Source organism: Hemiscyllium ocellatum, chromosome 11, assembly GCF_020745735.1.
Source record: "Hemiscyllium ocellatum isolate sHemOce1 chromosome 11, sHemOce1.pat.X.cur, whole genome shotgun sequence".
Classification (NCBI taxonomy): Eukaryota; Metazoa; Chordata; class Chondrichthyes; order Orectolobiformes; family Hemiscylliidae; genus Hemiscyllium; species Hemiscyllium ocellatum.
In genome coordinates, this window is record NC_083411.1 from 14,123,797 (window position 1) to 14,137,320 (window position 13,524).

Sequence of the window (13,524 nt, forward strand, 5' to 3'; positions counted from 1 at the left end):
TAGCTTCAGTGTATGCACTAACCTTACCTGCAACATCTCCCAGTTGCTGATGTACAGGTTATGACAACTTTCTGTGCTGTTTAAATTGCTGTTCATGATGAAGGTAACTACCACCATCCTCTTTACGAGTGAGAATTTCTTGGGCCAACTAGAAAAGACTCTTTTAGATCACATTATCCAGTTTGTTTCCTGTTAATAACTTACAGGTTACTTTGCTGTGTCAAACATTGTTACAGAGACTTTGAGGAAGACCACAGTCACTCCTTTGAGATTTTAAACTGTTTTACCCATAAGTCCACATGATGTCATCATTGTCAATGCTGCATATGACATGCCTCAGTATTAACCCTTTCCCACCCATATTCAACAATTATGTCCTGAAGTTTCTCTCAAACAAATTAAGAGTCTAGTTTCTCAATCATGGTGTTCTACATAAATGAGGTTAGCTATCAATGGAAGAGATTTGAGTTAGAATGGTGCACTATCTGTCTGATTTTCCATCAGGACTAGTTTCTAATCAAATAGAACATAGAACAATACAGCGCAGTACAGGCCCTTCAGCCCTCAATGTTGTGCCGACCTTTGATAGCAATCTGAAGCCCATCTAACCTATACTATTCCATTATCATCCATATGTTTATCCAATGACCATTTAAATGCCCTTAAAGCTGGCGAGTCAAATAGCTAGTGATCTGTACATAACTAGTAGAATCTTACATTGTGGACTCAGAGAATCTTATATCCCATCACTGCAAGTAACAGAGAAATATCTGACTATCCAATTTGGGGCAATCTCTAAACAAATAGAGACTTGGCAATGTACATCTCCTAGAATTTTCCTGCATTATTTGTTCATGGGATAAGAGTGTTATTGGCTAGGTCAGCATTTGTTGCCCATCCCTAATTGCCCTTAAGAAGATAAGAATGAGTCGTTGTCCTGAACTTTAGTAGTCCATGGGGATTAGGTGCTGTCAAAGGAATCTCAATCAATTGCTGCAGTGCATCGTGTAGCTAATATAAAGCAGCAGAATTAGTCCATTTGGCCCATTGAGTCTGCTCTGATATTCAATCATGGTGGGTCGATAAAAGTAGGATTAGAATGTGGAACTGATGTGCGTATGGAATCTCACAGAACATCAGCTGTGCTGGCTGTTTCAAAATGTTTTTTTCCAATTCTTGTCTCTCTCCTGCTTTTCCCCAGTAGCCATGCAAATGTTTATTTTACAAAAATACATTAGCATTTAAAAGTCACTAATGAATGTGTTTCCATCACCCTTTCACAGAGTGCATTTCAGATCACAATGACTCACAGCATAACAGTTTCTCCTCAATTCCCATTGTTTTCTTTTCAATCTCTGTCTTCGAGTTATGGACCCTCCTGCTAATGAAATAAGCTTCTCCCTATCTCTCAATCAGAGCCCTTTGGATTTTTGAGCACTTTTATTATTGATTTCTTTAAGAGTCACTGATGTTAAGACCGAGTGGCCAAGTGTGCTATTCTCAACTTAAACTTCTCTGAGGAAAATAATCTCATCCCTCGTTGATAACTCAAAATGTGCAACTTCGATGGAGGGCAGTGCAACCATGCCCCCACCAAGGGCTACATTCCAAACTGCGAATGACTCACTCCAGTATTGATATTAGACTGACAGAGACACAGAAACACACTCATTGGAGGCTAGATCCAGCCCCTGGGTGAAATCAGACTCTGGGATCCCTGGCGCATTCTTGTGAAAGTCAATAGATCCTACAGAGGGACAGTGACTCGTCGTGGCTTAATCTGGATCCAATTGAGTTTAGAAGAAAGAACAATCAACATTGTTAGCATTAGTTCCCAGATGGCAAAATTCCAAAGAATCAGAAGAAATACACTTTTCAATCAATTATAACTGTACCTGATCAGCAATGTAGGAACACTCCAATAGGATGTTAATTCTCCTGCTCAGTTTGACAAGCACTCACTCAACAGGTACATGTCTTCACATTACAAATTCCCAGGATCATGGGAATCCAAAAGATCACTGAGATTCATGTGTGCCGAGATTCTGTCCAACACATACAATTATGAATGAGGCTTTCTGGCACTCCAAGTTAAATGGTATTCCAGTGTTCCTAAAAACAAATGTGATTATCAGTAAGGTCTTGAGATTTATTTATGTTTCATTTTAAATGAGAAAAGTGATCTTTATTTTATCTGTCCACCTTTTATCTGGTCATGTTCCATATTAATGTGAAGGCTTCCCCTCCACAGGATCTGCGAGAACATAGAGGCAACCTTTCCAGTTCGGTTTCATTAAGCGACATGGTCCTAATTCCAGCATCTCTGGGACAAGACGAAGTATTTTGGGACAATGAGGAACCACCTCCTAAGGTATAGTTATTTAAATGATGCATACTTTGTTGCTCAGAGGTCTATGGCACAACGCTGAGAGCTTATTTTTTCCTTTAATGCTGAGGTGTTTGTCAGCTTAATTTGTGTTAACTTGGAATCGTCTTCCATCATCTGCTGGTTGATGCAGCGGGCACCTTAACAAATGAACACATTTTCATATCAGTATATGCTTCTCTGTAGCTCATCAATACCCAAGAAAGGCTATCACCAACCAAATGAAGCAAATAGTTTTCACTTTACACAAAAGGCTGGAAATCCGATGCCTTCCCATGTTTTCTTCCCAACTATTTTGCTGTCAACATTGTTTACCTTCCATGGGAATTTGTCAATGAAATCATGCTATTAGTTCATGGGCCAACTTAGACAGTCACAGGAACTCAGCTGGCTAAAGGTGAGCCATGTTTCCCTGAAAATCCCTGTTCCAATTCAGAAATTGCTGTTAGCATCTGCATATGCCTAAGATTTCCACTGTCTGGTGTTGCTGGGGTCAGAGGTGTCTTAACAGCATTACCAGACACCATGGATTGGGTGAAACACTGAGAAAGGTTACCACAGGGTAGATTCTTGGTGTCAAGCACAGCTTCTGCTTGGCAAGGCTTTAATTGTTCAGCCATTGGGTCTTTGATTAATTAAGATCAGGCGAGATTTCCATCCCATTTCTAGGAAGAGGTCCAGTCTCATAGAGCTACCAGCCAACATGAGGCCTGCAACCCTTCACCAAACCATTGGTTGGCCATTGCAGGTATTACAGGTGGACCAGGAGGAAGGGAAGCTGCAAATGCCCCCTGGCTGGTCTGGATCTTGCTGGGCAAGGGTTTGAGGTGTGGAGATACATTGGCAAGGCAGGGATGGAAGCCGAACATGGTGGGTGGGGTGGGGGGTGGCAGCGGCAAAACAGGGCATGGGAGGTAACAGAAGAAGGGTTTCCAATTGGCACAGAGATACAGGAAAGAATAAACCGACCCCACGGCCCTGACAATCATAGCTTTAACCCTCCCTGATATCATATTGAATGCAAGCCTCTCCTGCTGCCTGTTAAATCAGAAGGAAGCAGGTGAGGCCTTTGGCTTAATTTTTTCACTTAAGGCCCTCAACTAAGTCATGGTCTTGCAGACCACTCAGCACCACAAATTTCTGTTGCAAACCTTGAGAATTGCTTTCCAAAATCCAAACTGCTACCCTAACTTCTAAATTCTTACTTCAGTCCATCTTGGGATGAAATCCTCAAGTTATATCTTTTTTATTTGTACTGAGCAAGCTAGCATTCTCTGGGACATATAACATTCAGAGCATACTCTGTTCCAGCGTTGTGAGGTAGCAGCATTCAGTTCTGCCCAGTGATAGTGGCAAGCTTATTGACAAGTTTTTGAAATGTCAGTTCAAACAGTTTGGTGGTCATGGAAGAGCAGCTTTGAATATTACATACAGGCACTGTGAATGTTAGTGAAATAGAGACGGAGGGAGCCTCCATGTTAGAAGTATTAGCTGTCCTGTATGAGGGGCAACTGAACTACACTGAGTTTGTGTAACCAGGGACATAGAGTCATAGAGTCATACAGCACGGAAACAAACCCTTTAGTCCAACCAGTCCATGCCGAACATAATCCTGAAATAAACTAGTCCCACCTGCCTGCTCCTGGCCCATATCCATCTAAAACTTTCCTTTTGGTACGCTTATCCAAATGTCTTTTAAATGTTGTAATTGTCCCCACATCCACCCACTTTCTTATGATGTTCATTCCACATGTGAATCACCTTCTGTGTAAAAATATTGTCTTCAGGTCTTTGTTAAATCTCTCACCTCTCACCTTAAAAATGTGCCCCCTGCTCTTGAAACCCCCATTCTAAGGAAAGGACAGCTGCCATTAAGTCTACCTATACTCCTCATTGTTTTTTTACATTTCTGTAACGTCGCCTCTCAATCTCCTATACTCCAATGAAAAATGTCCCAGCCTATCCCACCTCTCTTCATAACTCAAACCCTCCATAGCTGGGAACATCCTGGCAAATCCCTTCTGAACCCAAAAAGCTGAGGCTATGAAGATGAAATTGTATTGGAATGCAACTTCAGATTTAAGGTGAGCATGAACTGAGGACCGAAGGATGTTCCATCAAAACAGGAACAGTCCTGAGACAGATCATGACACACTAATTCTTAAGAATCCTATACATGCTTCTTATAATTCATTCCTGATGAAGGGGTCCTGCCCAAAACATTGATTTTCCTGCTTCTCGGATGCTGCCTGTCCTGCTGTGCTTTTCCAGCAACATACTCTTAACTCTTATCATGGCCAGATGAGGTAAAGTGAAGAACTCTAACCCCCTGTGAAGGTTAATAAGTTTTGTTGATACACTGTGTCATTAACATTTTGGTGGACTGCTGAGAATTCTGTAGGTTCTGGATTGATTGTATTTTTAACGTGTGCTGTGAGTGTTTGATTGGATTCTATTACCAAGGTTTACCTCTTGCTAATTCTGGCTGTTCGAAATAACTTATGCATTTACTATAGAATGCATTACTGCTCTAACATGTGTGGTAAAATATTGCTGCTCATTCAAAATCATGGAATCATGTGGTTTTATTCTTCGACGAAGTCCCCTGGATCTCACATTTTGTTACTTCAAAATTAAAAGCTGCTCATCTCTCACCAGATCATGGTGTATAATGTGGCGATCCCTTCCAGGACCATGGTATAAGTTAGGGGTCTAGGCCAGGATCATAAACATCTGAATGAGATTTGAGCTGCTAATGACATTTTTGCACCACAATATCCCCCCTTGGCTGGAGTTTCTAAATCCTCCTGGAAATGTAGCGATTTGTTAGCAACGCACAATTTCGCCAGAATGTTCAGGGGGTTGAAAGATTAGTTCAATATGGATTGACCTCTGTCTCAGACAGAGGCCAGTTTCAGTGACTTTGTCTCCTTCCTGTATTTGGTAAATATTTCTTAAAAATTAAGGAGTGTGAAGCTTTAAATTTTTGTTTGTCTTTTTATCCTCACGTTCACCTAATCCAGTCTATCTCTCTTCCTGCACCGTATTTGGCTCTAATTCACCCAATCACACTCACCGACAGCTGCAGACTTTCTTATTGAATTCATAGAATCTCTTCAGTGTGGAAGCAGACCATTTGGCCCATTGAGTCTACACCGACCCTGTGATGAGCATCCCATCCCCCTGTCCTGTCCCTGCAACCCTGCATTCCCCCTAGCCTGCTCATCCCAGGACACTCTGGGCAACTTAGCATGGTCAACCCACCTATGCTGCACGTATTTGACTGTGGGAGGAAACCAGAGAAAATTCACCTGGACACGGGGAGAATGTGCAAACCCTAACACAGCTAGTAACCTGAAGGTGGAATCAAACTCAAGTTCCTGGCGCTGTGAGGTAGCAGTACTAACCACTGAGCCACCGTGCTGAATCTAAGTTAGGGTCCCAATGTTCACACAGTTCTGAGATGCTCTGTTCCCGTCTTGCATCAGGCCACATTTCTGGCAAATCGCCACATAAATACATTTTAAAAAGTTGTTGTGGTTCAATCAGATTTTAAATTTTAAAAAGTGGCACACACAAGGATATATCTGGCTACTAGCAGGCACAGACCAGCCGGTATCTAATTGAATATTGAAACTGACTTGAGGGGCTGAATGGTCTACTTCCATTCCTAAATATTTGCTTAATCTATTTAAATTCAAGTTTAATTAAGTCTTAGATATTAGCTTTGTGAAATCATCAGCAACAGGGAGTGTTTAAAATGAATGAATTAAAATTTAATCCAGCAGCTAATGGCATTCTCCTGAGTGATAGTAAGCTTAATATATTTTCATGTTTGGGGTGCTCTGAGGAGGACAGTTATTAAAACTAATATTTTAAACTTTTTTTTAAATCATTAAGGTTCCCGAAAGAACGGTCTCGAAATCGTACAGCAGAGAACAAATAAACAGTCAAGCCCAGCAGAAGAGTTCCTCCAGGTTAGTGACGACAGTCTATCATTAATAGAACTAACTGCAGTCTGGCTGCCTCATTAACTCCATTTTAAACAGTAATTTATAAGGGCCAGTGATTTTTTTTTATGCATTAGTCAATAACTGAGTGGTATTATCGCTCGACTATGAATCCACACTCAGGTAACGTTCTGGGGACCCGTGTTTGAATCTCACCATGGCAGATGGTGGAGTTTCAATTCGTTAATAACCTGAAAACAAATGCCTAACAATGACCATGAAACCATTATTGATTGTCAGGAAAAGCCCATCTGCTTCGTTAATGTTTTTCAGAGAAGGAAATCTGCCATCCTTACCTGGTCTGGCCTATGTGTGACTCCAGACCTGCAGCAATATGGTTGACTATTTAATGTCCTCTGGGCAATTAGGGATGGGCAACAAATGCTGATCTAGCCAGTGACACCCACATCCCGTGAATAAATATTAACATAATTCCTTATCTACATGTTCAGACATGTTATTGAACACCCCTGGGATAGGTGGGACTTGAACCCAGAGTCACAATAGCTTAGAGATAGGGTCACGAGCACTGCATCACAAGATACTTTATCAATGAAGTACTGGATTACAAAGGTGAACAGATCCAGCTGTGACAATTATATTAAAATTTGCAGTGTGAAAATAGAGCAAGATTTTGCAGATAAAACTTCCACATTGGGCACAATCTGGAAGCTGTGCTCAAAAGTCACTCAAAAGACTATTCTGGTTTGATTACTCCTTAAGTTTCAGATCAAAATCATTTGTGTCATCCCAAATGTAAAATCTTCTGTCAGCCAGTGCGGAATGGCAGAGTGATAAAACATAATTATTTTAGGTTTTTTCTCTTTCTGTTAAAAAGCATGTCTTGATGTGTTTCAGAGTAATAACCTGGGGCAGTTTTAATAATGCAGCTGAAAATGGCTTTATCACTAAAGAGAAGCATTTTAATATAAATGTCCAGTCCTCCAGCTGTGATTAACTGAATCTAAAATCATGAAAAGTAACTTTTAAGCACTATGCTGAACCATTTACCACTTTCATTAATGCACATTAGTTGGTTTCTTGGTAGATCAGATGGATTTTGACATGACAAGTCTTTTACACTGTACCTATTGATCCTGTGCATCTGAGAAAAATGAGCATTGTGTGAAGAACTTCTAGCTGGCCTAGGTATGATGGGCCAAATGGCCTCCTTCTGAACTGCAACCTTTCTGTGATTCTGAGCCATCTGAATTGGCAGAATCTCCCGATTTTAATGTCTGGTTGTGGTCAGTCATATCATCGGGATCTAATACAATGAATTTTCAGCCAGCTCAGAAGATCACAAGACATATCAGGTGTAACTCACATTAGAGATTTCCAAATAATTTTTGTTACTTCAGCCAATGCTGCCCAGAGTCCACTGAAAATACAGGAATTATCAGAAAGTCTTCCAAAAAGCAATTTTCTTTCCGTAAGTTTCATTTTCCTACCCCAACTGCAGTTTAAAAAAAACTTGCGTTTATATAGTTTCCTTAGCATGAAAAAAACTCTCAAAGTGCTTCACCAGAGCTTTATAAATCAAGAGTTAATACTGATCATGATAAACATTTAGCATCAACAATACAAGGGCACAAATCGAGGTAATTCACAGAAGAAGTAAAGCAGGCATGAGGAAAAACATTTCCATGGAACTTGTAATAGGGATCCGGAATGCATTGTCTGAGGCTGTGGTGGGGACAGGTTCAATTGAGACATTCAAAAGGGAATCGAGTTATTAACTGAAGAGGAAGAATATGCAAGGTTACAGGGGAAGGCAGTTGAATAGCACCAGATGCAGCGGTCATTCTGAGAGTCAGCACAAATGAGATGGACCAAATAGTCTCCTCCTGGATGGCAACAATTCTGAGCTTACTTGACAGTACAACTAGTGACCAAAATCTTGGTCAAGATATAGGTTTTATTAGAGGATACAGTTATAGAGTTGTACAGCATGGAAACAGACTCTTTGGTCCAACTCATCCATGGCAACCAGATATCCTAAATTGATCAAGTTCTGTTTGCCAGCATTTGGCCTGTATCCCTCTAAACCCTTCTATTCGTTAAAATTATTGAATTCAAGATCGAGTCCAGCAGATTGCATGGTCCCCAAAAGGACTTTTTCTCCAATTTTATTTTTCACTGGATCATGTCTTTTAAGAGAAGCTGAGAGAAAAAAAGAGAGTGAGTGCGCAAGTCTTCTCCAGTTCTGGTTACAAATCCAGCTTTCTATTAGCTGCTGTGCCAAAAGCAGTCACTCGAAATATAGCTCATTTGTGTATTGTCATGTCAAGGCTCATTGTTTTTAGGTGACTCTTTTATCTCTGCTAAACAAAATTTATCTATAGATGTGTAAATCAGGCAGGAGAAGCAAATTTAAATGTCAGCGCCTTTTGAAAATGTTAATTTTGACTCAGGCCATCTTTGTTTGTCTCACATTGGTTTTGCAAAGCTGGGATAATCTGTCATTGTTGATTCCTGTGGATCTTAAGTCAGCATTTTTCTTTCTTAAAATCATTATGATCTATTAAGGTCCCAGGCATTAAATCCAGATGACGGATGTCAAAATTTGCTAGTGTTTTTCTTTACCACAATAAAGTGTGTGCATTTTTAAGTGGCTTGTGAGTTCTTTGAGGAGGTATCAAGACAGGTCGATGATGGTCAAGCAGTGGATGTGGTGTATATGGACTTCAGCAAGGCATTTGATAGGGTTTCCCATGGTAGGCTCATTCATAAAGTCAGAAAGTATGGGATACAGGGAGATTTGGCTATCTGGATTCAGAATTGGCAGGCTGATAGAAGGCAGAGAGTGGTTGTAGATGGAAAGCATTCTGGCTGGAGAACAGTGTTGAGTGGGGTCCCGCAGGGTTCTGTTTATGGACCTCTGCTCTTTGTAGTTTTTATAAATGACTTGGATGAGGAGGTTGAGGGGTGGGTTAGTAAATTTGCAGATGACACAAAGGTTGAAGGTGTTGTCAATAGTACAGAGGGCTACTGCAGGCTGCAGTGTGACATAGACAGGACGCAGAGCTGGGCTGAGAAATGGCAGATGGAGTTCAAACTGGTTAAATGGAAAGTGATGCAATTTGGAAGGTCGAACTCAAATGCTGAATATAGGATTAAAGATAGGATTTTTGACAGTGTGGAGGAACAGAGGGATCTGGGTGTGCAAGTACATAGATCCCTCAAAGTTGCCACCAAGTGGATAGGGTTGTGAAGAAAGCTTACGGTGTTGTGGTTTTCATTAATAGGGGGATCAAGTTTAAGAGCCGCAAAATTTTGCTCTACAAGTCCCTGGTGAGACCACACTTGGAATATTGTGTCCAGTTCTGGTTGCCCTACTATAGGAAAGATACAGAGGCTTTGGAGGGGGTGCAAAGAAGGTTTACCAGGATGCTGCCTGGACTGGAGGGCTTGCCTTATGAAGAAAGGTTGAATAAGCTTGGACATTTCTCTCTGGAGAGAAGGAGGAAGAGAGGAGACCTGATCGAGGTGTACAAGATAATGAGAGGAATAGATCGTCAATAGCCAGAGACTTTTCCCCAGGGCAGGATTGACTGGCATGAGGGGTCATAGATATAAGATATTAGGAGAAAGGTATAGAGGATACGTCAGAGGTAGGTGCTTTACGCAGAGAGTTGTGAATGCGTGGAATTTGTTGCCAGCGGTGGTGGTGGCAGCAGAGTCATTGGGGACATTTAAGCGACTGCTGGACGTGCACATGGATAGCAGTGAGTTGAGGAGTGCGTAGGTTAAGTTATTATATTTTACATTAGGATTAAATCTCAGCACAACATCATAGTCCAAAGGGCCCGTTCTGTGCTGTACGTTTCTATGTTCTATATTCTGTTATTAGATTTGATCAAGTATGTAGTCTGTGTCCACACATTTTATTATTACGGGCCACTTAAGCTAATGACATAGAATCCCATATATGACATATCCAGTTTCATTGCTTTATTTTTGCCTTACTTGGGCATTGATGGTTCCAAACTGATCTTTTTTACAAAGATTGGATTGACCCAACTCCTGGGCTATGGGTGTTAGCTGCACTGAAATGTCATTGTGGCTGCTGAAATAGGGAGGAAAAACAAAATGTGCTGAGATTACTCAGCAGTTGCTGACTGCATCCGTGGAGAGAGAGAGAGAGAGAGAGAGAGAGAGAGATAGAGATGGAGTTGATGTTTCAGATCAATGATCTTTAGTCAACTCTTCCAATGTTCTCTGGGCTTGTCTCCCAGCCTCTATGCTGTGAAGGCCTCCATTGACCTGGACCTCTGCTGCCTAGCCACAGTCTACTTGGTGGAAGTGCCTCTGGAACCTTGAATGAGATTTATACCATGTTCATTGGAGGAGGTTGGGGAGGCTGGTTGGTCAAAAGTGAAAGTATAGCTGCCCCTCTCTAAACACAAGTTGTTATTGACTTTGCTATTAAGTGACTGCAATGTCTACACATGCTCACACATCACTTTTACACAAGAAATTCCAAGTTGAATAAACAGTACAGCTATTGACTCATTGTGGGAATGGTTATAGAATCATAGAATCCCTACAGTTTGGAAGCAAGTTATTTGGCCCATTGAGTCCACATTGACCCTTTTAAGAACATCCCACCCAGACGCACCACCCTACCCAATCCCTGTAACCCTGCAGTTGCCATGGTTAATCCAGCTAGCCTGCACATCCCTGGATACTACCGGGCAATTTAGCATGGCCAAACCACCTGGCTTGCATGTCTTTGGACCCCTCTCTTATAAAGGTCCCATGTATAAAAGAACAGATGATATATACCATAAGAATGTAAGAATATAAGAACTAGGAGCAGGAGTAGGCCGTCTTGGCCCTTCGAGCCTGCTCTGCCATTCAATAAGATCATGGTTGATCTTTTTGTGGCCTCAGCTCCGCTTGCCTACCCTCTGACCATAACCCTCGATTCCTTTACCATTCAAATAATTAGCTATCTTAGTTTTTAAAACATTCAATCACGAAGCATCAGCTACTTCAATGAGCAGGGAAATCCACAGTTTAACAAGCCTCTGGGTTCCTCCTCGACTCGGTCCTAAATCTGCTCCCCATAATTTTGAGGCTATGCCCTCTTGTCCTAGTTTCACCCACTAGTGAAAATATCCTCTCTATCTCTATCATATCTATTCCCTTCATAATTTTATATGTTTCTATAAGATCCTCCCTCATTCTTCTAAATTCCAATGAATATAATCCCAATCTACTCATTTTCTCCTCATAAACCAACCCCCTCAACTCCGGAATCAACCCAGTGAACCTTTTCTGCACCCCCTCCAGGGCCAGTACATCCTTTCTCAAGTAAGGAGACCAAAACTGCAGCAGTACTCCAGGTGTGGCCTCACCAACACACTATACAGCCGCATCATAATCTCCTGCTTTTAAACTCAATCCCTTTAGCAATGTTAAAAAATTATACTCCTTCTCTTTCCCAAAATGCAGTATACACATTTTTAAGTGGAATTTGACCGAGGTCTGGATGATGTCAATATAATGATTCCTTCCTCTTTGACCTCATCCCTCCAGAATTATAGCCTATAGTTCAAAAGGTCACTGTAAGATGCTGTGCAACTTTGGAATAGTCTCTGGCAGTGTCATTTGTGCCTCATTTGTGACCTTGAACATTTGTAAATAGGCTTGCTTTTCTGAGAGACAAAACAGTTATGGTATTTTCCTGTCATTCGATTTAAAAGTTTATTCTTAAATTCCAAAAGGTCAATTAGCATGAAGAGTAATTTTCTGATGTTGCTGTGAATATTCCCAAATGATATGCATTATACAGGATTGGTTTAAAATCGCCTGAAACTCTATCCCTTTGGGCAGTATTTCTCATGAAGTAAGAATTATGGTGTTTTTTGAGTAGGCGTAGGTGGGTTGCTAGTAATGTCACTGAGTTGGTAATCCAGCAATTCATTTAAAAACTGTGAAGTACTCGTTCAAATCTCACCGTAGGAGCAACTGGAAATTACATTCAATAATCAGGGCGTGGAATGCACTGCCTGCAGCAGTCGTAGACTCGCCGACTTTAAGGACATTTAAATGGTCATTGGATAAACATAGGAAAGAAAATGGAATAGTGTCGGATAGATAGGTTTCAGATTGGTTTCACAGGTCAGCGCAACACCGAGGACCAAAGGGCCTATACTGCGCTGTATTGTTCTACGTTCTAATCAGTTTGGACTGTTATATATGCCCATAATGATGATCGTTAGAGCTATCATACTTATTGTAAAAACGCACTTAGTTCACCAATGCCCTTTAGGGAAGGAAATCTGCCATTGCAGTCCTGATCCGTAAGATGGCACGGTGTCTCAGTGGTGAGTGTTATTGCAGTCTCACAGCAGCAGGAGGAACCCAGGTTCGATTCCAGCCTCGGGTGACTGTTTGTATGAAGTTTGCATGTGTCTGTGTGGGTTTCCACCGGGTGCTCTGGTTTCCTCCCATAGTCTAAAGATGTGCAGATTAGGTGGATTAGCTCTGCTGAATTGCCTATAGTGTCCAGGGATGTGCAGGATAGGTGGATTAGCCATGGCAAAGGTAGCATTGGAGGATAGGGGGATGGGTCTGAGTGCGATGCTGTTTGGAAGGTCGGGGTGGACTCAATGGGCCAATGGTCTATTTCCACACTGTAGGGATTCAATGATAAGAACATTGTCGACTCTAATTGCGCTCTGAAATGGTCTGGGAAGCCACTCAGTTTAATGGTACTGAGGATTGGACAACAAATGAAGGCCTTATCAGCGAAGCCTGCACCCTTTGCAAGGTTTTTATTAGAAGGGATTTTATACCTACAATCACATATAGCCCCCTTTCTCAGTCACTAACAGAACAGCTGTGCCAAACCAAGTGACTAAAAAAGGCACTGCAGCTGTATTTTAAACGCATGTGACAGGTTCAGAAAGGAGAATTGATTTGACTTTCTTATATTTTTCTCCATGCATTGTATACGTTTCTTAATCCTATCTTTTAAATGTGAACTGTTTACAAATCATTATCATTTTACAAAAGGATACATTTAGAACCAGGCAAGAAAAGTTTTGTTGTGTCGAGGGCCTGATGACATCTCTTGGAAATGTTTCACACACAGGGTAATTATTATTTCAGCACAGG

At 41.3% G+C, this 13,524-nt stretch overlaps 1 protein-coding gene across 2 annotated transcripts in view; it reads left to right on the plus strand.

Moving 5' to 3' along the window:
* Nucleotides 1-13,524, plus strand: part of si:zfos-2326c3.2 (mitogen-activated protein kinase kinase kinase kinase 4) — a 290,366-nt gene that overhangs the window by 183,413 nt on the left and 93,429 nt on the right. For both annotated transcript variants that reach the window (XM_060832025.1, XM_060832026.1), the window contains 2 exons: nucleotides 2,252-2,371; nucleotides 6,287-6,363. In XM_060832025.1, the coding sequence (XP_060688008.1) occupies nucleotides 2,252-2,371; nucleotides 6,287-6,363 (197 nt within the window). The remainder of the gene's footprint in view (nucleotides 1-2,251; nucleotides 2,372-6,286; nucleotides 6,364-13,524) is intronic.